At 44.6% G+C, this 24,004-nt stretch overlaps 1 protein-coding gene across 12 annotated transcripts in view; it reads left to right on the top strand.

The window, feature by feature from the left end:
• The window catches only part of LOC139642162 (sickle tail protein homolog), a 111,503-nt gene that overhangs the window by 84,765 nt on the left and 2,734 nt on the right, over positions 1-24,004 (top strand). For 4 of the 12 annotated variants that reach the window (XM_071516912.1, XM_071516905.1, XM_071516914.1 and 1 more), the window contains 17 exons: positions 1,501-1,699; positions 2,849-2,942; positions 8,146-9,026; positions 10,724-10,828; positions 11,368-11,417; positions 13,146-13,285; positions 13,438-13,613; positions 15,973-16,103; positions 16,731-16,878; positions 17,629-18,157; positions 18,481-18,679; positions 18,835-19,142; positions 19,531-19,686; positions 20,064-20,186; positions 21,349-21,429; positions 21,624-23,306; positions 23,849-23,980. In XM_071516912.1, the coding sequence (XP_071373013.1) occupies positions 1,501-1,699; positions 2,849-2,942; positions 8,146-9,026; positions 10,724-10,828; positions 11,368-11,417; positions 13,146-13,285; positions 13,438-13,613; positions 15,973-16,103; positions 16,731-16,878; positions 17,629-18,157; positions 18,481-18,679; positions 18,835-19,142; positions 19,531-19,686; positions 20,064-20,186; positions 21,349-21,429; positions 21,624-23,306; positions 23,849-23,980 (5,135 nt within the window). The remainder of the gene's footprint in view (positions 1-1,500; positions 1,700-2,848; positions 2,943-8,145; positions 9,027-10,723; positions 10,829-11,367; positions 11,418-13,145; positions 13,286-13,437; positions 13,614-15,972; positions 16,104-16,730; positions 16,879-17,628; positions 18,158-18,480; positions 18,680-18,834; positions 19,143-19,530; positions 19,687-20,063; positions 20,187-21,348; positions 21,430-21,623; positions 23,307-23,848; positions 23,981-24,004) is intronic. The other 8 variants (XM_071516913.1, XM_071516907.1, XM_071516906.1 and 5 more) reach the window with 8 other exon arrangements.

Raw genomic sequence — 24,004 nt, 5'->3', positions numbered from 1 at the left:
ATGCAGAACTTGTGCTGTTCCACCCAGAGCCTCTGCCCCCTGTTCCTCCCTCCCTCTCACTCTCTCTCTCTCGCTCTCTCTCTCTCTCTCACTCTCTCTCTCTCTCTCTCTCTCTCTCTCTCTCTCTCTCTCTCTCTCCCTCTCTCTCTCCCTCTCTCGAAATGTAATGTGCTGTGTGCCAGTTTTCTCTAATAAGCCGTTCCCAAGTATACGGATGTGAACAGGGCTCGAATGGTGGGTTTAGTCTGATACTCTGTCTCACAAATACGCCACTGAAAATCTAATAGAAAACCATACACCATAGAGTGTTTTTACCAGTACACAGCATTTGATGTTACAATCCTTTGTGCCATAATCCAGGGATGAGATTTCATACAGAAGTGCAATTCAAATGTACTAACCCACAAAAGGTGACTATAGCACATCAGACTCATTAGACTGTGCCACAGCCGCCTAATCTAAATGTTACAGGGTAGAGAGTGCGAGTGTCATTAAGGTTATCAACTAGGCACCTCCCATCACAGATGTTTTGCACTTTCTTATTGACTTTACACTTGCATATTGACTTAACATAACTACTGATAGGAGCAATGTGTTTACTTTGCTTTTCTTGTTTAATGTGGCCCCTTGTTTTCATGGCACTCTCAATTATCTGGCTACTTACACTGTTGATGCTTGAGGAATTTTTACTTGTTTTACTGCTGCACTAATTGTAAGTCGCTCTGGATAAGTCTGCTAAATGCCCAAACAATGAATTGCAAATTGCTGAATTAGGTCCACAACTCCTCCATGAGGCACAATCCCCGCCACAACAAACACCCCATACTTACGCTTAGACTTATCCCTCATTCCTCAATAATTACCCAATAATTTCTAAACTCGCTATTGATCTCAACAACAGTAGGTTAATGGGACGGCTGACCAGCAGTTCAGAAACCGAATCGTACCTTTAAATAAATATACCAAGAGCTGAGAACAGTTTACCACTATTTACTCCAGCTGCCATATGTATGCTTTCATATGATTAGGGATTGGACAATATATCAAAATTCAATATATCGCAATACAAAAATGTGACAATATGTATCGTGGGGCAGAAAAATTAGCTACATTTTATTCTGCTGTGGTAATCACAAATGAGACGGCTTGCCCATCACAATTTCACAAGCTCTCCATTGAAATTATATTATTTTCACTTTAAAATTGTTGTTTACATTCTAGAAAGCCAATGCCATCGCTAGAAAGATTTGTGGCTCAGAAATGAACATAATTCTGCACAGTCAGACTTTGTTGTCATTGAACTTTTATTTATTACATCGTATCGTGGTTGTATTGAATCATGAATCATATTGTGTATCAAATCGCATCGTGAGATTAGCATATCATCCCATCCCTACATATGATATGTATAACTCCTGTCTCAGTCATAAGATAGCTTTTCATACACTGAGAGTAATTTACCCGTGGCTAATCACCCTATCCCCTCCTGTCTGTCTGCAGGTGTGCTGTACCTGCAGTACGGGGATGAGACCAAGCAGATCCGGATGCCTAACGAGATCACCAGCACGGACACGGTCAGAGCTCTGTTCGTCAGTGCCTTCCCGCAGCAGCTCACCATGAAGATGCTGGAGTCCCCCAGCGTCGCCGTCTACGTCAAAGACGACATGAGGAATATGTACTACGAGCTCACCGACGTGAGGTACGATGCAAGTTTGTGTGTGTGTGTCTGTGGGAAAGACAGAGACAGAGAGGTGCTGGGAATTAGTGTGCGTGCCTTTCAGTGTGTAGGATATACTGTGTTTGATGGGACATTCAAGGTTTACACCCCTAGAAGTTGTTTAACTCTCCTCTGAAGGTCCTCCATGCCACCTCGTAGCGTTCCTCTCTCCCCTCCCTGGGCGCGTCCTGTGTTAGCTCTCTCTATACAGGAAGTGTCACAGGCCAGGAAAAGGTTTGCGCTTCCTTTTCCTCCGTGTTCAACTTAGTCGGATGAAAGTCGTTTGGAAACGGAGCCCTACGGCACAAAATGTCTCTGACATACCCAAACAAACCCAACAGCGCTCTTTAGAGACTTAGACGACTTTCCTGCCTGTTGTCCTCTCTCTCTGCTAGTGCAAGTTTGACTGTGGAAAGTTTGAACAATGTGAGCTTTGTGTTTTTAAACTTACAGGAACTTTTATGCTTTTCAGAGAGTAGTTTCCAAAGTATTGTGTACTGTAGATATCATTCCCATGCACACAAACAGACACATACACACACACATACATTATCCAGATGCTTTTTTTTTTGTTCCTTGTTCCTCATTCCTTTCTGCTTCACCAAACATCAGGAGACTATGTCTTGTCAATAATACATCAGATACTATGTACCAGACAGTATACCGCCATTTGTTCTGAAAAACATTAATCTTAAAGACATAAGCAACTTTGCCCCTATTGCCCCAGTGTCCCGGCCCTTGTAAGATGTGTACTTTGTGACTAATTCTCTTGAGCTTTATCAGGGCTGTAAAAAATTGTCCCATGATTCCAGTAGGTTGGTACAGTCATCCGGGGCGCAGCGCTGTAGCGTTAGTGAACGAGACCTGTGAAAGAAAGAAAAGATTAGTCCTTCATTTATGTAGCGGAGCCACGTTTGACCACAACATTACTGGATTACTGGATATTTTTTTTTAACTTTTGAGACATTTTGTAGAGACAATGTCACACAACAGAGAACTGTCGGTGCCTCGGTCAGAGTACACACCCTTGGCCTGGCTGCTAGGGAGACCCGGGCTGAGGCGGGATCGCCCGCTGTCTGACGGTGATATGTGGGCTGCCTTCTTACCGCTGCACACCTCTTCCCCCTACAGGAACATCACAGACCACTCCTGCCTGAAGGTCTACCACAAAGACCCAGCCCAGGCTTTCAGCCACGGGCCCAGACCTGCCAACGGAGATGCCAGGGTGAGTACTGACTGAGTCCAGATCTGAGACAGTGACCAAAGCTGTAGCATGTTTGCATTGGAAATCAGTTTCTCCTTCGTAGCGGCAGGTGCAGTTAACAGAGACGGCCAGACTTGTTGGGAACTTATAAATAGAAAAGTCAGAGGGTCCTGCTCAGCCCAGCCTCCAATTCTTCTTCACATCCTCACATCCTGTCTGCAGTTGAGGGAAGGAATGCCCCCCTGCCTCTTCCTAATCTGTTTAGAGGGGGTCTCCTATTGTTCTCCCAGCCCAATTTCAGGGGCCTGTGTTTGGGCCCTGCATGTACGCTCTGGTGCAGCTTGCTGAGGGACAATTAAACTCCATTCTCAGGACTTTTCCTTGTTCATTCTTCCCCCAAATCTCTTCTAATCTCTCTCTCTCTCTCTCTTTCTCTCTCTCCCTCTCTCTCTCTCTCTCCCTCCCTCTCTCTCTCTCTCTCTCTCTCGTTCTGATTCCAGCATGTTTGTTTCCTGCTGATGTAACAAAACTAAAGCCCCAAAGAGCTCATTCCTCATATGTTCCTCCTCAAATCCTTCCTGGTCAACTGACCTCCGTCCCTCTAATCCGCCTGACTCTTTATCTAACCCGCCGCTCCTCTCTGCTCGCCACAGATTTCTTGGCGGCATTGCAGCTCTATTGTGTATACTCCAAGAATTACATTAACCTTACCTATAACAAACCCATTGCCACATATTGTATGTGTCACCCAAGGGGAAAGTGAAATGGATAACGTTAAAGGGAATGATGAGTCAAGCATGATGATGGTTTAAAGGGTCTTGGTCAGATGGCATGATGACGTTGAGGTGTTGCAGAAACTCTTGTTATTTTCTGCTGCTGACAGATGACTTGCTTTGGCTGCCTCTCTGTGATGAGTTTCTTCAAGGTGAGGGGAACAAAAGACACAGTAAAGCAAACAAAAAGAAGGAAAAAAGATACAATTGAAAAAATGAAATGGCCCTTTAGCAGTTAAAACAATTTAAGAGCATGAAAGGTTGCAAATTGGAGGCAGCGGAAGAATACGAGTTGTGGGGAGCATTTCTTCTCATCATTTTGCCCTCTATTTTTAGAGCATTGCCTATTTGATATGGACTCACTGTATTGGCAGGTGTGAAGAAATAACTTGTGCTGGATGATCTGAAATGAATTAACTTAAGGCAAGGTGAAGCAAGGGAAATTAACAAGAGGCGCTTGTGCAACCATTGTGAAATCTCGGCGTGAAGTGGAGCTGTGCCGAGGAAGTCTGTTGTCTTGAAAAGTCGGGTCACTGTTTAACCTGGCAGACATTGACACAGACTGGAGGGAGGTGGGGGTGGGGCGCGGAGGTCGAGTGTGTCGAATGCTACAGCAAATGTACACTTAACGCAGTACACTACGTTCAGATGTTTGTCATAAGGGGATACTTACATGAATTGGTCAGGACATTGTCTGCAACTGTCTGTCTTTGCGAGTGAATTCCATTAGTTCCAGTGATCCAGAAGGTTTTTTTGTGTGTTTTCATGCTATTGAGCCATTACCTTAAGGCAAGCTGCCCTTTCCACACAAAGATATAGACAAGCTTTGACACTCAGAAACACCCGAGACAGACAGACACACGAGCAGACACACACACACACACAAACACACACATTGTAGGCTCCTGTTGTAAGCAGTGGCTTTATTCTTGACAGATGTAAAGCTCAGACTGCAGATGTTTTTTTTTTTAAAGAATGCTTGAAAGAGACAAAAAGGCTTTTCTAGTTTGTGTTTTTTTTTTTTTTGGCAAAGTCTTTTAATCATGAAATAGAAACCCTACTACTCAAAGCGAAAGGGCAAATACTATAATCTAATGAGCTGTGCACCTGTTCAAATACTGTTGGGGGGGGATACTTCACGTCTGTTTGGGCTATTGAGTGTCATTTTGTCTTGAAAGAATGCCAGGTCCCAGATCAGATTTAAAGCAGTATCCACAATCACCTCTGTTATTGATCGGCCTTTTCTGGCCAGTGAAACCCAAACAGAGCTGTCTCTGGTTATGAAAACAACAATCATGTCTGTCCACATTTGATTCCTGGAGGCCAGATGCACACAGTATATTACTGCTGATAAGTGGAATATGGCGCAGACTACTCTAGTAACATGCAATCCCACACCAGGCCAGGCACAACCATGTACAATAATAGAATATTTTGGTGTTTTCATTGCACTGGAAGCATTGCTTTCGTCATGTTTCGTCTGACGAAAAAAACCCCACACAGCAGCAAATATTTTGAAATATTCATCTGTCTATGTATGTGGGAATGTGTGCCCCAAACAGTACTGTGTACTCATAGAATAGTCAATAGTGGCTGTCAGAAGTGATGTTATGTACACATGGCCAGAGGAAATATTTTGTAAACAGAGGCTAAATTATTGGCTAACCTCTCTGTTGATTTGTCCCCCTTTGGGCAATCCACTTAGTTTTTTGTTTTTATTCATTCTCCTGTGTTTGATTATAAAGCTGAATGGCTGTCTTCAGTTTTTATGAATTATTAGGATATTATGAACTACATCTTGATGATGATCTTACTGTATAGTTCATAATATCCTAATAATTCATAAAAACTGAAGACATAGCCATTCAGTCTTACACTGAATATTGCCCAAAATGGTTTTCCAGTGATCATCCTTCTCACCACCATCAGCATTAATACCATCATAGTACACAGCAGCATAAAATCCAGCTCTGCAACTCGCTCTTTAAATGTTTGTCAGTGATGAACATTGCAGCACAGCTCTTGTTCATCTGAACACTTGAGCTCTCCTTGTTCAGATTAGCTGAGTCAGAGGCTGTGCAGCTTGTGGAGCGGTGTAGTAACCGTCTCCATCTCTCTCACATGGCAAGGGATTGAAGTGACTTTGTGTGATCCTACCAGACATGCTGCCCTCATTAATGGAAGCTTAAGAGCACAGTGGAAAGAGAGAGAGAGAGAGAGAGAGAGAGAGAGAGAGAGTGGTCTTTTAAAAAGTCAAACTCAAACCAAATGTTCTCAACACTGCCTTCATTTGCCTGACATGGTGCCTCATTTGTTTGTTTTTTAAGCTTTTTCCTCTCTGTTTTGTCTCGAAGTAATGCCTTGTGAGTCTAGCACAGACAAATACAGACTCTCTGTATAAAGTCGGCATATTTTAAGGATATTTTAAGGATGGTTGGTCTTGCAAGGGTATAACATCTGTTTGTGATTGACAAGTGATGCCTGTTGGCCCAAACTATGTTCTTATGGCTGTGCTAGAATCGAAAAAGCAGCCAGTTATTTAGTGCTGCAGAGAAATGATTGCACAAAAGAGCACTATGGGTTTTTTTTATATGTGTAGCCACCTTCAATAAGGAAAGCCATTACAGTTTGATGATGCTTTACAGCAGCTCTGTGGTCTGCACTTGTCAATTATTATGTTTTGTTGCTTTTGAATATGTCTGGCCAGGCTTGTTGCTACCATATTTATGGGCTGTGTGCTTTCACTTCCAACAAGTGATTGAGTTTCTTTTTTGTCTTTGTTATCACAGCGCCGCCCGAGCCTTTGTTACTTTTTGCTGTTGTTTTCTACCAAGTACGCATGCGCACATAGACACACACACACAGACGCAAACAAACACACACAATTAAGTGTCACACCCACTTCATTGTATGTGCTGTTCACCTTTAGAAACTGTGGCATCATTTGGGAAAATCAGTTTTAAGAAAAAAAGTATAAAACTATACTTGCAATTTTTGAAAGAACTCCTCCTGCTCTGTATTAGGTTTTGACTTACTCTTCTGTATGGTAGTCTGTGAGTCATACCTTGGAGGAACAATAGCTTGTTTGTTTGACGGGAGCAGAGAGGTAGACAGGAAGGAAGATGGATTGGATTCAGCCCTGCGTGTGAAAACTGTGACACTCCTCAATACAATGTTGTCATATCTAGCGCATCAAACATCCATTGGTTATGTCACTGCATTGATGCCCTATTTCTGAGTTGTACTAGTTGGTACTGGTACTTGTTTGCTTTCCCCAACTTAGTCAATACCTGTATCAATGAACACAAGCTTGTAGTAAAAAATAAGTTTATTATATTGTAGTTATGCTTGTAAGTCCTAAGCTGAAAAGGTTTCCATTTTTGCTTCCACAATTGGACAATTTTCAGCTTGAACTAGTCTACACACCTGTGATTTGCTGGTAATTCTACAGGAAACAGCAGACATGAATGCAGAGGAAGCAATGCAAAGATTAAATGAGGATAATAACTGTGTGAAGATAGATGATAAGACCACTGTTGAGATTTATGGTAAAATGTGTCATGCTTCATACAGCAGGCGGCTCACCACATGAACCAAACTTCATATTACTACCTGGCAGTTGTGTAGCCTACACTCCTGAGTACATAATCTGCACATACTTTCACCTCCCCCTTTGTAGTTTTACCACCTAGCCTGAGTGCTCGCACATTTCCCTTAACCCGGAAAGCCACTCTGGTTAAATGAGGTTAGCTTTATAGTACATCGGTCTTTGAGGGTCCTTTATGGGTGGTCGGGCTGATGCAGGGCGGCCCAGTTTAGCTGCCTGTATAAAAAGACTGTGCCAGACAGAACCTGTTGCAAATTAACCAACTAGCCTCTTTCCCTCGAGGTGCATAGCTGAAATCTTTCACTCAGTGTTTTCACATGTGAACTCTTTTTAGAAACCCACAGTCTTATCTCCAAGAGAGCAACTGAGCTCACGGAGCTTGTTTAAACTTGAAAAAAAAAATCACCTCACCTCTATACAAAATACAGACTTACTTCTTATCCAAAGAAAGGATCTTGTTTTTGTGTACTGTAAAATCCTTTTATAGAAGCCTGTGGGTATTATATTCAGGACTTAAAATAAAATGCTGTATAAATTCTGGGGGGATAGTATCCTTGCTAGTAACCATTTTCTAGCACTGAAAGAACTGCCAACAATGTATTTTGATGATGAAAAGCAAGAGTGTGAGATGGATTGGATGGATGTTGTTGTTTTAGGGGTAGCTTGAGTCCAGAAATACAAAATATATACAAAATCAGCAGGAGGTGAGGCTCTCAAATGAGCAGAGGGATGCGATCTTGTGCTTAAATTTTAATTTGTGCTTGAATTTTTTGTGTGGGGAATTGCATTTTAATGTTTGTGTGTATAAATAATAGCATGGCTGTATTTTTTTGTCCTTTTCCAGATGCACAGAGAGATGATATATGCCAGCCGAGATGGCCAGCACCCTCTGAGACAGCCCCCCATGGGCCCCCCGCCACACCATCCCATGCAGGGATCTATGTCTCCTCCTACACCCCACTCCATGCCCCCCTCCCCCTCCAGGATCCCCTTTGGCCCACGCCAGGGCTCCATACCTGGCAGCGCCACCATCCCAAGGGACCGACTGTCTAATGCCAACCCTCCGGCCCGCTCCGTCTCCCCCTGCCCCAGCGCCATCCTGGAAAGACGGGACGTCAAGCCTGATGAGGACATGGGTGGCAAGAGCCACAGTCTAGCCAGGGGAAATGAGGGGTTGTATGCAGACCCATACCTGCTTCAAGAGGGGAGGATAAGCCTGGCTACTGCCCATGGAGCACACCCTGCACCTGGGCTTGATGGTCCGGATCACGGCCTGGGGGGGTATCACCGCGCCTCCATCCGCTCCACAGGCTCTTACAGTGGGCCGAGCCCCACAGACTCCATGGATCACCCCTCTCTGTACAGGCAGAAGTCCAGAAATAGCCAGCTGCCTACTTTGGGTTCCAAGACCCCTCCCCCATCCCCTCACAGGATGGCTGAGGTGCGGATGATTGACATCCATGGTGGGCCTCCTCATGGTGGGCCTCCTCATGGTGGGTCTCCTCATGGTGTGCCTCCTCATGGTGTGCCTCCTCATGGTGTGCCTCCTCATGGTGTGCCACCACATGGTGTTCCCTTGGAGCGCAGCTCGCCTGTGCGCCAGTCCTTCAGGAAGGAGGAGGTAGCAGGGACCAAGCCCCGGAACAACATGGCATCACCAGTGGTTTCAGACCTGCAGGGTCAACTCCAGGGGCCTGTCCCAGCGGCCAGTGACCCCCAGACACGGTAAGCCTCACCGGGGGTCCGGAGGTTAGATAAAATTAGCTGGTGGGAGTGTCAAGATCAAGAGACATTGCATGGGAGCATGGACTAACTCTGCATCCCAGTATCACCCTAACCGTGGGCTGCTGTGTTTTAATCCCTGGCTCAGACTCTGTCTCATCATCCATCACCTGGTGCAACAATATAGCCTGCCCTGTCTCTGTCTCGATCACCAAGGTCTTCCCATTAAGTACAGTGGACTTACGCACATGATTGTGCATCAGTTTGGTTTGTGTATATAGCCAGCTCAGCTTATCTGAACAGCTTATTCACAGTCTTTATCCAAACATTGGAACCAACAGTGTTGATTATTATAGAGTGTGTAACCCGGACAAAGCTACCATCATTGTAACAGGATAGCATCTCGCACCCCACTTATCCCACTGTATATTTTTCTGTTAGTCTGTGACTTTGTTGTTCTAACAACAATCACTCTGCAAGGTCCATGTGGATGAGATAAACCAGCAGTAATTTTTGTACCCAGGTCAGCTTTGCCGTCCTGACTGACTGAGAGTACATAAACACAGGAAGAGGGCAGGAGGCATGCTTGCCAGTTAGCCAGTCAAATGTGGTTTCACTGGAGCACATTAAAAGGGAGGTTACGGGGGCTATGTGCATACTCAGGAAAACCAAAGAAAATATTGACCAGGTCGAATAGGTATTTGAAACGGCCCAATCAGTCAAACAGATCAAGCCAGACCACCTGGGCAGCCCAGAAGCCCATTAGAAATGGCCTGGGGATCTGAGAAAAGAGTGGAGGAATTTGAGTGGGAAAGTACTGTACTTCACATTCAAAATAAACATGGTCTTTAAGACCTCGCTCTTCTCTGTAGCTGTCATACGATTTATTAATGTTATATACTATATGACTGTTAGCTTTTCTGAGGTAAGGCTTTGCTGCGTTCACACAGTCCTCATGTTGTATCGGTCTAGACACTGTGCATTGTCCCTGATTTTAAATAGCATACTTTAAATCACAGTCACTCCTGTGTCCTCAGCCGGCCCCATCTCCTCCTTCTTCTACCAATAGATAAGTGATGACATGTGAAAACAAAAGTGCTACTCTTTCCCAACCTCAAGGCTTACCAAGCAATCTTAGTGTAAAGATCCCTATTCACCCGCCCTCTGGTGTTTGGCTTTCTTAAGGCAGAGTAATTTGAGAATTGATCATTGTGTCCTCTCCCTCACTTCTCAGCACCCACCACTTGTGACACACACTATTGTTTTAGTAAAAGCTAAAGTTCCCACAGTGTGACTCCCAGCACTCACCATGTCGACCTCAAGGTTTAGTCCAGTATATAGTCCTGCTCTTGTTTTGAGTCTTCCATCTTGTTTATTTCATTTAGAGTCCAGCTATAACAAGACATTTTCCTTTTTCTGAGTAGAGAATCAAGTGCTATTGCACCGTTGTAATGCAGAAACTATTTATTTGACCACAGTCAATATTTACTCAGGACATAATTGCAAATCAATTGCTAAAATTCTCCACTATATAAACAACCTACCAAATAAAATAGATTTATGGTCAGGTAATTAAAAACAATTGATTATTACATTAGTGCCCTCCAGTTTTTATACTGAGATAATATTTTTTCTACTGGCAGCTGTAATATCCAGTAGGCCCCAGTGTTAAAAGCATAATTTTCTGATGTTTTCTGCAGAGAGCGAATGAAGGCTATGGAGCAACAGATTGCCAGCTTGACTGGTCTTGTTCAGCATGCACTTTTAAAGGGGCCAAACACTAGTGGCACCAAGGAACCTCCAAGGTAAGCAAGAAGAGGACAGAGTGAGGCATCAAGGGAAATTGAGTTTCAAATAAAAACCTAGGCTTACCAGCCAGAGTGGGAGAGATAAAGTAGTTCCTTTATTATGGCAATATCAAACACCAAGGTTAAATAGCGTATGGTGAGGAAGAAATAGGGTTGACAGTGGTTCTGATATTGAGGCCGTTTACTCTTTAGATAAATGGTCACTTTATATGGTTTATATGGCTGCATTTCAAATCTTTGCATTTGAATCTGCTCTATGGAGACCTTGTGCTAACAATGTTTGCTTGACAGTCTAAAAACATGATGTGACTGGAATGAAATTGTATGTTTCAAACTCAGTGACTCTTTGCTATGTGGAAAATTGAAAAAGCTTGATAACATCATTTTAACCTCTCAGTGTTTGTCAGTCTTTCCCATCATACCCTCTGTACAAATGTGTTTGTTTTTACTAATATTAACTTGTAAATCCAAAGTGCCCTTGTCAGCTCTTTTGTCTTTATCAAAACGTGCACTGATGAGTCTCTCTCTGGCTTTAGTGAGAGACCACCGAAGACATCGTCTCCGGCACACAGTGCACATAGCGCAGGTTAGTATCCTTGTTGTTCTGTGCTACCTATTCCATGATTTTTTTCTTGTCTTGGTGCTGTTGGTTTTCCCATGATGCTGTGTGCAGACAAGCCCCCACATCGGTGTCAGTCAACACAGTCAGCAATGTGCACTGCTGGAGAGAGGGAAAACAAAGTGGGGCCTTCTTGCTTGTCACCGGTTCATATTCCCCTCAAATCCCTTCTCTCGTACATTCAGGCCAAAGGGAGTTAAGAGAAGAGAGCCAGCAGAGCTAACACAAGCCCCTCAAAGCGCTACTTAAAACAAGGCAGTATTACTTCTCAAGCCTGCCAAGATGATTCAGCGATTCAATCTCATCTCTGCAGCGGTCTGCGGGCAGATCTAGGTTTGATAAAAAAGAAATGCAATCTCAACAGTGGCAGAGAGAAAACACAACACTATTTATGTGTCTTGAGAGCTAATCTCATGTCTCATGATACATTTCATGTGTTGCTCAGATGGAATTAGTCATGCCATGTTGTGCTAGAGCGAATCTCCAAAACACCAGAAGAGTTATGTTCTTTGATCACTCTAGGCTGCCTCATGCCTATCGCTTCCCCACATCAAACATGAGAAATCAGCGGTGCTTATTTCTGTGATCCCTTGAACGCTGCCACGTTGTCACACAGCCTGCACTTCCATTGATAGATATCGTATCCCCGAGGACCGAAACGCAGCCATGCTCGGATAGCAGTGCACATTGTAACTTGCACTTCAGGTCTGTGCAGCTGTCAGGTACTATGTAAGAAAGGCAGGAATGAATGGAGTTTGGGGATTATGAAGACAAAGGTATGTTCCCTCTCTACCCCACCACAGGGCGAGTCTCTGTGTGGTGGGAGCTTTAGAGTGCACTCTGAACATTCCCTCAGCTATTGTTGTGACTCCAGGGCAGAGACACTACTTCCGCTAATGGACTTCATGGTTAGCACTTGATGGGAACCATGGTTGCTGAGGTTAACTCAGTTCAAGTCCACAATCCAACTCATAGTCATAGGAAATAAGGATTTGAATTTACTGATTGACTGAAATTAAATGAACTCAGTTGTGCATCAGATCCAGTCCATCCTCTGTGTTTAGATTTGCCCTAAAAAAAAAATAAACAAAGGTCATCGGGTTCAAAGTTCATGCTTGTTTTTGAAAGCAGATCAAATGAAATCATTGTTTTTGTTGGCCATTGATTTACTCTCACCCACACCACAAACATTATGTCTCTTGGTTTCCATGGTTTCAACCCCATCTCCATCTCTAGCGGTGATTGAAATGGCAGACAGACGTTTCAGAGGTGCTGCCAATATAAGTGCCCGTCTGTTCCCGGCTTGCAGGGAACGAGACGCCACAGAGAGCGCAGGCCCTCATTACTAAGCATTAGGAACATTAAGTCAGACCTGTGTGTTGCCAGGGGAAATGTGTTTGCAGACATGCACACTATAAACTAGCCAGTAATTCACAAATTAAAGTCAGACAGGATAAAGGAGTGAACGGAGAGGAAAGGAACAGTCAACTGTCCACTCCTTAGAGGATAGTTATATTTTTACTTTTTATGTGCCTGTCTGCTAATTTGGTGCAAAGTGGAATTTCTGCTGTTGGGTAATGATGAATAGAGCAGTAATATTGTCTGATTTCTCCAAAGTGTTTCTCCAATGTATTCTTGTTTCCCATGTTATGTGGGCAATATTTTTCAGGAAACTTAATCTTTTTTTTGGTTCAGGTGGTTCCCCAGTCTTGGCTCCCAAGAGCAGTGCAGCCCCGTCAGAGAAGGGCTCAGTCCCTCTCAAAGTCAACCTCTTGCAGTTCAGGAAGAACGTCTCCGACCTCCGGCTGCAGCTCCATCAGATGAGACAGCTGCAGGTAAGACCTCTCTCTTCTTCTACTTACTTTAAAGAGGGGAATACCCATTCAAATATTTTTTATGTGAAGGAGAATATACACACACCCTTGTATGTTTGCCTGCTAATCCTGGTCCTTTAAAAACTTGCATCCTAATGTGTGCATCCCCTCAGCTCCAGAACCAGGAGGCGCTACGGGTGCAGCTGAAGCGGGCGGAGCAGGAAATCAGTGTGAAACTGGCGGAGGCCATGCGGCGTCTGGAGGACCCTGTCCACAGGCAGAGGGCTCTGGTAGAAGAGGACAGGCACAAATACTTGGGTCTGGAGGAGCGGGTTCTCACCCAGCTAGGGTAAGGCCTGCCTCATCGTGATCATCCCTCTCCAGATTTACTGCCATAACATGCAGAGTTGTTAAGGTTTCAGTGCAGTGTATCGCCTAAAATGGATAGTTGCATTTATTACTAAATGTTAAATGTTGGTGACTTTGCCCACATTATTACTTCCTCCCTTCCTGACTGTGATAGGTTGAGTCTAGTGAGATCCTTGGCACGAATTAGCCTGCACCATATTTGGGGTTGTTTCACAACATACCCATACTGCTCTCCTCACACACCCTTGACTCCAGTCAAGGCGCTTCCCTCCATAGGAAATCCCCAAAGGGCTTCATTTTTTACCAGCTCACCTGAAACTCCCTGACGAGCCAACGCCCTCCAAATTACAGCCCACAGGTTTATACAGGCAAGCCATGCCTGCCTCTCATTTACAGACAGCAGCCTAGAACAATGGAAAAGACTGTGGAGCAATTATTCACTGCCCTAGTCTTAATTTAATTCACTTGCCTCGTCTTGCCAACAGGGAGTAGTAATTAAATCCTTTTAATTCTGATGTTTAACAGGCAAGGTCATGTGTTGTCTTGCTAGACGGTGGTAAACATATGCGCTGATAAACACGATGATAGTAGCTTATTTCCCAGTCTACCAGAGAAGAGAGAGTGTAAGAGGAACAGGCGCAAGTCTGTGGATTAAGCTCTCTGTTATCCTTGGTGCGCAGCCAATTGTGAGTCAGCAAAACTCGGGCATGCTGGCACTTTAAATAATTCTGGTTAATTAGGGCTGCTTGGCTTTAAGACCAATAGGGGAATGTGGTGTGAAAACTACAGCCCTCTCAAGAGGGAAACCAAATTTATCCTGACCTAAGAGGGCACAAGTCTTTTGGAATAGTGTGGCAACAAAAAAGGCCTAATATTGTGCAGTTTTTTAGTAGATAGTTGGCATAGTGTGATAGTAATCTAAAAGCAGGGATATATGAAATAGCAGGGTAACAAATGAGGCTTAAGAGTTTTAAATATGATGGTTTGTCATTGTTAAGGGACATTTTTGATGCAAGGAAGTTCTATACAGCAAAATATAGAGCATTTACAGTATCTAAGTATCTAAGTTCACAAACTTACTTGCAAGTCACTATAGCTTCTGACTTGTCATCGGAGTCGTTCCTAGTGGAAATGTATTCTATACATCTCATCTTGATTGTATCACAGTTATTTCAAGTCCATCTGGTCATAAGTCACAAGCCTGGCAGGGATCCTATAGTTTAGTCAGTAAGGGATACTGTTGCAGGACAAAGTGTGGGAGAGATGAGCAGCCCATGATGATCCCTCAAGTAGATGACCTCCGAGATCCTATCTTAAGTATTTAATCTTTGAAGGCAGCCTCTTATACACTGACACACCAGAGACGTACATTATGGAGATATATCTGGTTTTGTCTGCGGAGGCCTTGACAAAAAAGGAAAATCTGTTTTCCTTGTCCTCAGCTGGAATTTCCCATCATCATTCCTATTACCAAGAGGCCTTGGCATAAGAGGGCATTTAACACAGTCTCTCCTTATTGCCTTTCCCAGTCCCCTGTAGGGGAGCTCTATAAAAGACTGTTTCTCAAGGGTACCTGACCACAATGAAACACCATTTTCGTCCCTCTCATGCGATCCAACGCTGCACACAATGTTATCATCCGACACATTTCCCCTCGGAGCGGCCCGTTTCTGTCGCATGGGGATGCCTGTGAATCAGCCTGATAGGTTTTCTATGTGAGGAAGTGCTCTCACACAAATAAGCCCGCATTCAACGTGTAAACATTTGTGGCTTTGGGAAGAGATCCAATTCAATCTACTGTGAGCAGTCTGATGTAGAGAGGAAAGTGCGCGGTGCAGTGGAAAGGTTTACTGTCGCTATTACTTCTTGTTATATAGTCTACATATGATTTGATTTTCTCCGCTCTCACCTTTGCCCAGTCAGTAACGTTGTGTGATCTTTAAGATAAATGAGTGTGTCCTGCCCCCTGGTGTTTACACAGAGTAAAAAATATGCATCCTTTTCTAGCACCCTGTTGTCTACTATCTAATTTTAATAGTTTTATGACTCTGTGTGTTTCTCTCTCTCTCTGTCTTTCTCTCTATCTCACTCTCTCAATTCAATTCCATTCAAAGAACTTTATTGGCATGATGGCACCTACATTGCCTTAGTACATAAACATCAGTATAATAGTAACAACTGTCAAAATATAGTAGTGAAATTAGACTTTTGTCCTCAAATATATTGTAATTTTGTTTGGATTTGTCAGTGATAGTTCCATATATTTATCAATATTTTCAGGGACGAATGATCCCCTAAATTCTTTGTACCCTTTCACAATCTGTTGTGTCTGTCTGCAGTGAGCTGGAGCAGTATGTGGACTGTCTGAAGAGGGACTCGGTGGCCACACACAGAGTGGTGACCCTGAAGGATGTGGAAGAGGGAGCGGTCAATCTGAGGAAGGTGGGAGAATCTCTGGCAGGGCTCAAAGGTAAGAGGACAGAGAAGAAGATACTCATTACAGTAGGTGGCTGTAGGCTGGGAGTAGTACTGTGTATAATCATCTGTACAAACTATTCTTAGTAAAGGGCTATGATTAACAAAACTACAGTTGCAGTTAAAGACAGTGTTTCATGCTCAAATTGTTCAATTTAGTTGTCATTGTTTGAATTGTAGACCAATAGTTAGACAGATATATTGGTTTGTGAATGTATCGGGCCGATATTGGCCTTTTATTAAATATCGGACATCGTTCCACTACTGAGCTCCATAAAAACAGTTGAAACCATGCATTGAAATTTTCTTTTCTTTGCAAATTGTATGTATTAATTTCATTGTACAGTAATGCTTTCTGTAAATTAATTCTATATTTAAAGGTAGTAACGTGTTTCCCTACATTGAATAGCTGGGGTTAGGGTTAGGGTTAGCAGCTAACCCTAAAAGAATTTCATTTGTATGGACTTTTAGTGTCACACGATGGTCTAAAAGCTGTTTCAGAGGCTTTTCTGCCTTGCCAAAAGAAAAATATTCTGGGGAACACTGAATACTTGTAATTGAAAATTCAATATTGGTCGAGCTCTACTCTAAAATAAAAGGCGTAAATGTATGATTTCCTCAGGAGAGTTCCCAGCCCTACAAACCAGGATGCGGGCGGTGCTCAGGGTCGAGGTGGAGGCTGTCAAGTTCTTGAAGGAGGAGCCTCACAAACTGGACAGCATGCTGAAGAGGGTCAAGAGCCTGACCGAGACACTCAGCAGTCTGAGGAGGTAGAGAAAAGGGGGGAAAGTAGGGATCAGAGGAGGAGGGAATGGGGACTGAGATTGAGAGAGGGAATGGAAGATGAAAACAGAAGCGCTCTGCTCTGAGGAGCTAGTCACAGGGGTCTGTGATGTGGGAGATTGTACTGTTTGATTATGCTGGCAAGCTGGCCTTCATCCCATCAGAGGGGTCATTCAGCATGGACAGAGGAGTGTGGCGTCCATCTTGATTTACTTCCATCGCCTCCACTGAACCGATAAGTGAATTAATTCAGTGGAAACTGCAGCACCTCATTTCCATTTTAATATGACACAGATAGCCAACACACTCTATCTATTTCTCTCTCTCTCTCTCTCTCTCTCTCTCTCTCTCTCTCTCTCTCCCTCTCTCTCTCTCTCTCTCTCTCTCTCTCTCTCTCTCCTCTTTTACCCAAAGCTTGCCAGGTTGCCAAACCCATCCACATTGCATCATAGCTCTGTGTTTTCTCCCCTCATGTCAGAGTTGATCAATATTATTCACCAACTTCATTATGATAGGGTTTGATGTATATTAAATCTAGATGAAAAATGAAAATGTATGCTAATATTGGTTTCAAACATGTGAAGTGTTTTGGTATAAAAACAAAGGTAATTTAAGACTGTAATAGAGTGACTTTTGGCTATGTAAGCAGAACATGTAACATTTGTTTTCAAAACATCTGTATTTGATATCTTTAGGGCTTGCATCACATCAACTAATGTTTTCTCTGCTCTCTCCAGATGTGCCACCGAGGGCCTTCAGAAGGGATCCGACCCCTCTGCTGTTTCAGCCCCGGTGGACAACAGCCCCGCCGCAGCAGCAGAGGCCCCCGCCGAAGCTCCCCCAGCCTCAGCTCCTCCAGCCTCAGCTCCTCCAGCCTCAGCTCCGCCCGGCTCCCCCTCAGCCATGCCGGAGCCACAGAGCTCCACCATCAGATCAGAGGTGATGCCTTCCTCCCCAGTGGTCATCCATCACGTCCAGAGCTCCCCGGTCCACATGCAGCAGTCCCAGCAGTCTGCGGCCTTGATGGCTCAGCCCAGCCCCCCACTCACCCCCAGCCCCACTCATGTTCCCAGCCCCATCCCCAGCCAGAGCCAAGACCGGGAATCCCCCAAGGGGGCGACCTCGGATCCTCCTAGCCCTGCCCGCCACAAGAAGGCTCATGGCAACCCGGTGAATAATGGCAATGGCACTGCCAACCAGGATCTTGTCATAGAGGAGCTCCAGAGCAGTCAGGGCAAGAGCAAAAACAGAGCTATGTCCATAGAGGTATGCTCAGTCGCCTGCCTGGAGTCTTTTGGTCGTTATTTAGTTGTTATGTGGACTAACTTTAGGTAGCAACGTTGTGGTGATTTTAAATATTCCTCTCCATCTCTCTCATCGCTCTTCAATAGCGAGCATCCTAAACAATTCAATTCAGATACTTTCATTGGTGACTCTGAATGATATTGTTTTGTCCTTTTAGACTTCTGTAGTTTCTTTATTGATTAACTATTGTCTTAGATATAATGTTACCCAACTCAGCTTCAATCAGAGAACCTGTTTATATTTCTTTCTTTCTCTCTCTCTCTCTCTCTCCCTCCATCTGGTAGGCTGCAGAGAAGGAGTGGGAAGAAAAGAGGCAGAACATGGGTCATTACGATGGGAAGGAGTTTGAGAAGATCCTCCAGGAGGCCCAGGCCAACATGATGAAGGGCATTCCTAGTCTGGAGGTGGAAGAGAACCCAGCACTGCCTCCTGCTGCCACTGGGGACCAAGCAGACGGCCACAGCCCCATGGAGTCACCAACAGGTACAAATCTAATACAAATGTCATTTTAAGCCATATACTGTTGTCCCCAACCACAGACCCAAAGTATACATTTTACATTTTGTGGTTTATGAGCAAGCGTTGGCGGTGCATCCACCTATGTCATTTCAATGATCCCTGTTATTTGTGTGTGACAGAAGAGCCCCAGTCTGAGCCTGACTCAGACAAACCAGCCAAGCAGGGTCCTGAGAAACTCCCTAAGCCTGTGATGGAGAAACCAGCCAAACCTGCATTGGAGCGGCCCTCCAAGGCTGGCATTGAGCGGCCCTCCGCTACCAAGCCCGCACCCACTGACAAGGTTACCAAGCTGGGGTCAGAGAAGGCCAGCAAGTCCCCGCCACCGCCTCCTCCCAGGAAGACCTACCCCAGCTCCAGCTCAGGCATGACCACCACGCGCTCTGGGGAGGTTGTCTACACCAGCAGAAAGGAGTCTGTCTCGGCTCAGGTCAGTCTGCGGTTGGTGGTTGGTGTCTGGTCACACAGTCGTGGTCAAATTACAGCTGTAGCTTGTGATCTCATGTGTGTTGCCCCTCTGGTCAACTTTTTTTATACCCACACACTCATAAAAAATGCTTTCTCATTTTCTTATTGGTAACAGTGCAGCTCTTTCTGCCCTTGGACATACAAAATAAACCATGGTGAGAGCATAATGACATGTGAGAAATGAAACAACATTACAATGTTAACTGTAATCACATAATTAAGGAATGATACCTTGGTTGAATTGGATTGTTTGGAGCACCATTACTTAAGCTTTGAATAATCTATAAAGCCTTGTTGGCTATGGAAAAATAATGGGAAATAACTTCTTTCTCATCCATCCATTGTTACAGGAGGGAGAAGAAGAGGCCCCACCTCCCGCTCCCCAACCCAAGCCCACCAAGGTGCCCCCAGAGACCAAGCCCAAGTCTGCAAGTCCTCCCCCTGTCACTGCTTCTGCTGTCAGAGACGAGGAGGACGAAGGGGACAAGATCATGGCTGAACTCCAGGTTAGATTCACATGTGCACTCATGCATATATACACACTCACTCCCTCAAACACACACATGAGCAAACACACATGCCAACTGTGTCCTTTGAGGTAAGGTATACTGCATTTGAAAACATTCTGCATTGTGGGAGTGGGTCACGCTTTATTTCTTCCCATGGTGGTTGACTTCCTCACAGTGGCAAAGGATGGGCACTGACAGCGGGCAAACTAGTTGACTCCTTGATTCTGAGACAAATTTTGTTCACATTTCTCTTGCTGATAAAAATGAATGCACCAGATGTGTGGGTTTTAAAGCTGTGACAGTGGTAAAGATACTGAAACTCCTTCCCCCCAAAATCCTTGTCCCCAATTCCCTGACCTTTCTCCACTCCTCAGGTTTTCCAGAAGTGCACAGTTAAGGATGTAGGGGTGAAAAATTTGGTAGAGCCCACCACTCGAATTGAACCGCAAATCAGAGAGCTAAGACCGGGGGGGTTATTGCCCCTCAAAGAGACAAAGGTAAAAGATATGTCGCCGTTCAGCTGTCCAGCTAACTGCCTGCTTCTGCCGACTGTCTGATATAATCGGTGGCTGTGCCTTAACCCTTCTACAACCTTTTGCACCCCTGCTTTGGCTCGAGAGAAATCTGTAACAGCTGCCTCCAAAAAGCTCCCTGTCTTCCCGCCTCTTTTTCTTTCCCTCTTCTGATTCTGCTGGAAATCACAGCTTGAATTTATTGTTTCAGGATTAAGTCTGCATAAAATGAAGGGTCTGAAAAGATGCTCTGTCTTTTGTGTGTCTGGACCAAATGATGATGTGTTTTGCCACTGATTTCATTATTGCTTGTCCTTTTTCATCCAAATAAATAAAGAACTCAGCACTGTATTCTACAGGCAATTAAATCGTCTTGTGTGTTTTTTTGTATTAAAATTACATCTCTTCATACAAAATCAACCAAAGAAATCCATCTGAATTGATTGGCTATTAAGTGAAACAAGATTGTAAGACATTTTACCTTAGACACAACCTGTTTTTGCAGACTTGGTTCACTAGAGGTCAGTCTGGCCACTTTGCATGCTCTTCTCCCTCACCTATACTTTCTCTGAGGAATTACTTTTCTATTTCTCTGCGTCTTTGCACAACTTTACCTTGATTTGCTGTTTCAGTTTTACACCTATTTACCTATCACAACAATCTGATTTTTTCACATTTAGGTCATTAAGCAAAGATACGCTTGATCTGAATCTTTAATCTTAATTCAATCAACATGTCAGAGAGACTAAATAAAAATTTGATTAGCAGTATTAGCTAAATATATGAAAAATAAACAGGGTTTGTCCTTGTAGAATTTACATGTTTAGCTCATCTGGTCAGTCTGAAATTAAGCAACTTTTAATCTTAGCTTTTAAACAGTAATATCCATTCATTTTCCCTGCATACATTTTGCTATAAAGTATTTAATATCAAAATAGTACATAAATGTGATGTTACATGATACTCCAGTCAATCTGAGCAATACATATATTTTGCTGGAAGATACTGTTGCCTCATAGAAGGTTATTACCCAACGCAGTGTTGACACTATGGATGCTACTGCAATCATATGTGAATTTAAATTGAATCCACAGCATCCTAACACGCCAGTCGCACAATAATATTGTTCCCTCACACACTGTCCTAGCAGAGCTCAGAGCCCAGTCGAGAGGATAAAGATCCAGACACAGATGAAAACGGCAATACCACCGTCCGACAGAGCCCAGGGGTATGTATGACTTTTCTATTTTTTTGCTAATGACAGTATACTACTGTGTCAGTTATTATCTTCATTTTTTATTGATCACAGGTTTGAGAAATCCACATGTATTATGAAAATATTCATGTTAATGTGTAGGCAATGCATGTGCTGCGGTTTGGGAGTTTTAGAATAATGATTCTCTGACTTTTTCATTTCCACAGGTCATATACTATGTGACTGGACAGATTTCCAAAGAGCATCCACCCCCATCAGGAGTGGAGGAAACCCCTGAACGCCGAGAGCCCACACTGCCCCCATCACAGGTGTCAAATGTCAATGTTAATGACAATTCTCCAAGCCAGCAACAGCAGCAACAGCCACTGTCAGAGCCACCTGTATCACCCCCACCTATAACGCCTCCGCCTATATCACCCAAGCCTGTGGGGCTGAATGGTTTCAAACTGCCTAAGAAGCAAGTCAAACGCTCAGCGTCCTTGAAGACCAGTGCAGAAGTGGAGAAAGGAAACATTATCCTCAACCAAATTAACACTGAAAAGAAACTGAAGTCCTCAGTCATCCAAGAGCAGATTTCTTCTAGTAAGAGTATAATACCTGAGCCTGTGGCCACCTCAACAACCAGCACCACAAGAGAGGGGCCTAAGAGTGATGTCGCTCCCCCAGAGAAGGCTCCTAGTGAGGACAGTGACCTGCCCAGAGCCGAGGGTGATGAGGAGGCTAGTCTTAGCCCTGACCTCCCTGGAGAAGAGGCTCCTCCACCCCCTGACAACATAGCCTTTATGATCACTAACACCAAGGTTCAGGCCCTGTCCTGTGGAGAGTACCAGGAGCTGGTCAGTGCTAAGAAGGGAAGTGTCCAGACTGTCACTGTAGGTGGGGCTGGGAACCGAGGAAACAGTACAGGAAACTCCGCCACGGATCCCACCATGCCACAGGATAATGGCTTCAACAAGAAGCCTGTCATCATCATTTTTGATGAGCCCATGGACATCCGTTCGGCCTACAAGCGCTTGTCAACCATCTTTGAGTGCGAAGAGGAGCTGGAGAGGATGCTAGCGGAAGAGCGCATCGATGAGGAGAGTGAGGAGTCGGACATGGAGAGGAGTAGTGGGCAAGTAAAGGTTGAAGGACCCGACGTGGGTGATGGCAGGGCCAAGAAGGTCAGTGGTGGCCTTGGCTCTTCGCAGATGACTGCAGACCGCACTAGCTTATCATCTTCCTCCTCTTCTTCCATCTCTGAACTGACGGAGGGTGGAGTAAACTCAGAATCAACTGGAGACACCAAGCAGGACGGTAAGAAGAAGTTCAAGTTCAAGTTCCCTAAGAAACAGCTGGCGGCGCTGTCCCAGGCTCTTCGCACAGGCACCAAGTCAGGCAAGAAGACCCTCCAGGTGGTGGTGTATGAGGACGAGGAGGAATCCGACGGTACCGTCAGACAGCACAAAGAAGCGAAGAGATTTGAGATTGTGCGCTCTAAATCCTTGGCGGACACCCCCAAGGCCCCAGGAGGCTCGGTCCTGGTGAAGAGGGAGAATTCTGACTCCCTCTGCAGGACAGATGAGATCCGGAAGAGCACCTACAAGACACTGGACAGCCTAGAGCAGACCATCAAGCAGCTGGAGACCACTATAAGTGAGATGGGACCACGCTCACCCGAGGAGCCGGCCCGTGTGGAGGAGGCTAAAGGAGGGAATGGGAAGAGTTCGGAGGGAGTAGGGCTGAAGAGGTCGTCCTCTCTCCCTTCCTCCAAAGGCTCAGGCCCTAAGGTCTCTCTACCCAGCAAAAGTTCATTGAGGAAGAAGACTAAACCTCAGCTCCTCCCTCGCCCTGTAGTCATCCCTACTACCACCACCACTGCCCCCAGTGCCCCCAGCACCGTACAACAGGTCTCTCTCTAGCTCTTGTTGCTCCGGGAGGCTTTGGGTCCTTTATTTTCAATCTTCCAACCTACCTTCACTCCATCCCTAACAACTGTGATTACAAAATCATTAATCCACTCCACAGGTGCTTGGAAATGTCGGAAATGTCCCCCTTGGCTTTCTCCCTCTGTGAGATCATGTTGACATGATTGGGGAGTGGCATTTTCATGGGTTCCTGCCTACCATCTTTCTCCCTCAATTCACTGCTAAAACTCTAACTGGGGTTTTCAGCAAGTGGCAAACTCTTCATCAAAGAATGACACTCTCACGTTGATTAATCTTTGTTATCTTCCTTGTCCTTGACTGCATGTACTATATTGAGTGTATTTTCGGTTTAAGGTCCCAGGGGGTGCATGTGCTTTCACTGGTGTTCGATGAACGGTCTAACTGTTGAATTAACAGGTTTTTACCTGTTGGTGCCTTGATTTTCATACTTCCTATATGGTGTTTTTTTTTTTCTTTCTTTTGTTTTATTTCTTGTTTTGTTTTTCGTTTGGATCCTCTTGCAGAACGCCAGTGTCGCTTCCCCTACTAGTCGGATGCCCGTCCCCCTGTCTGCGAAGTCCAGGCAGTCGCCGGGTACTACTGACAAAGCAGGAAAACAGCAAAAACTGCAGGACGCTCAGAGGCAGTTCCGACAGGTAGTTTTACTGTAGGGCCTTACC

Source organism: Centroberyx affinis, unplaced genomic scaffold, assembly GCF_046629955.1.
Source record: "Centroberyx affinis isolate AG114_WGS23_722 - 3 ecotype Tasmania unplaced genomic scaffold, CSIRO-AGI_Caff_v1 ptg000436l_1, whole genome shotgun sequence".
Classification (NCBI taxonomy): Eukaryota; Metazoa; Chordata; class Actinopteri; order Beryciformes; family Berycidae; genus Centroberyx; species Centroberyx affinis.
This window is presented reverse-complemented; position numbering and strand designations above follow the sequence as displayed.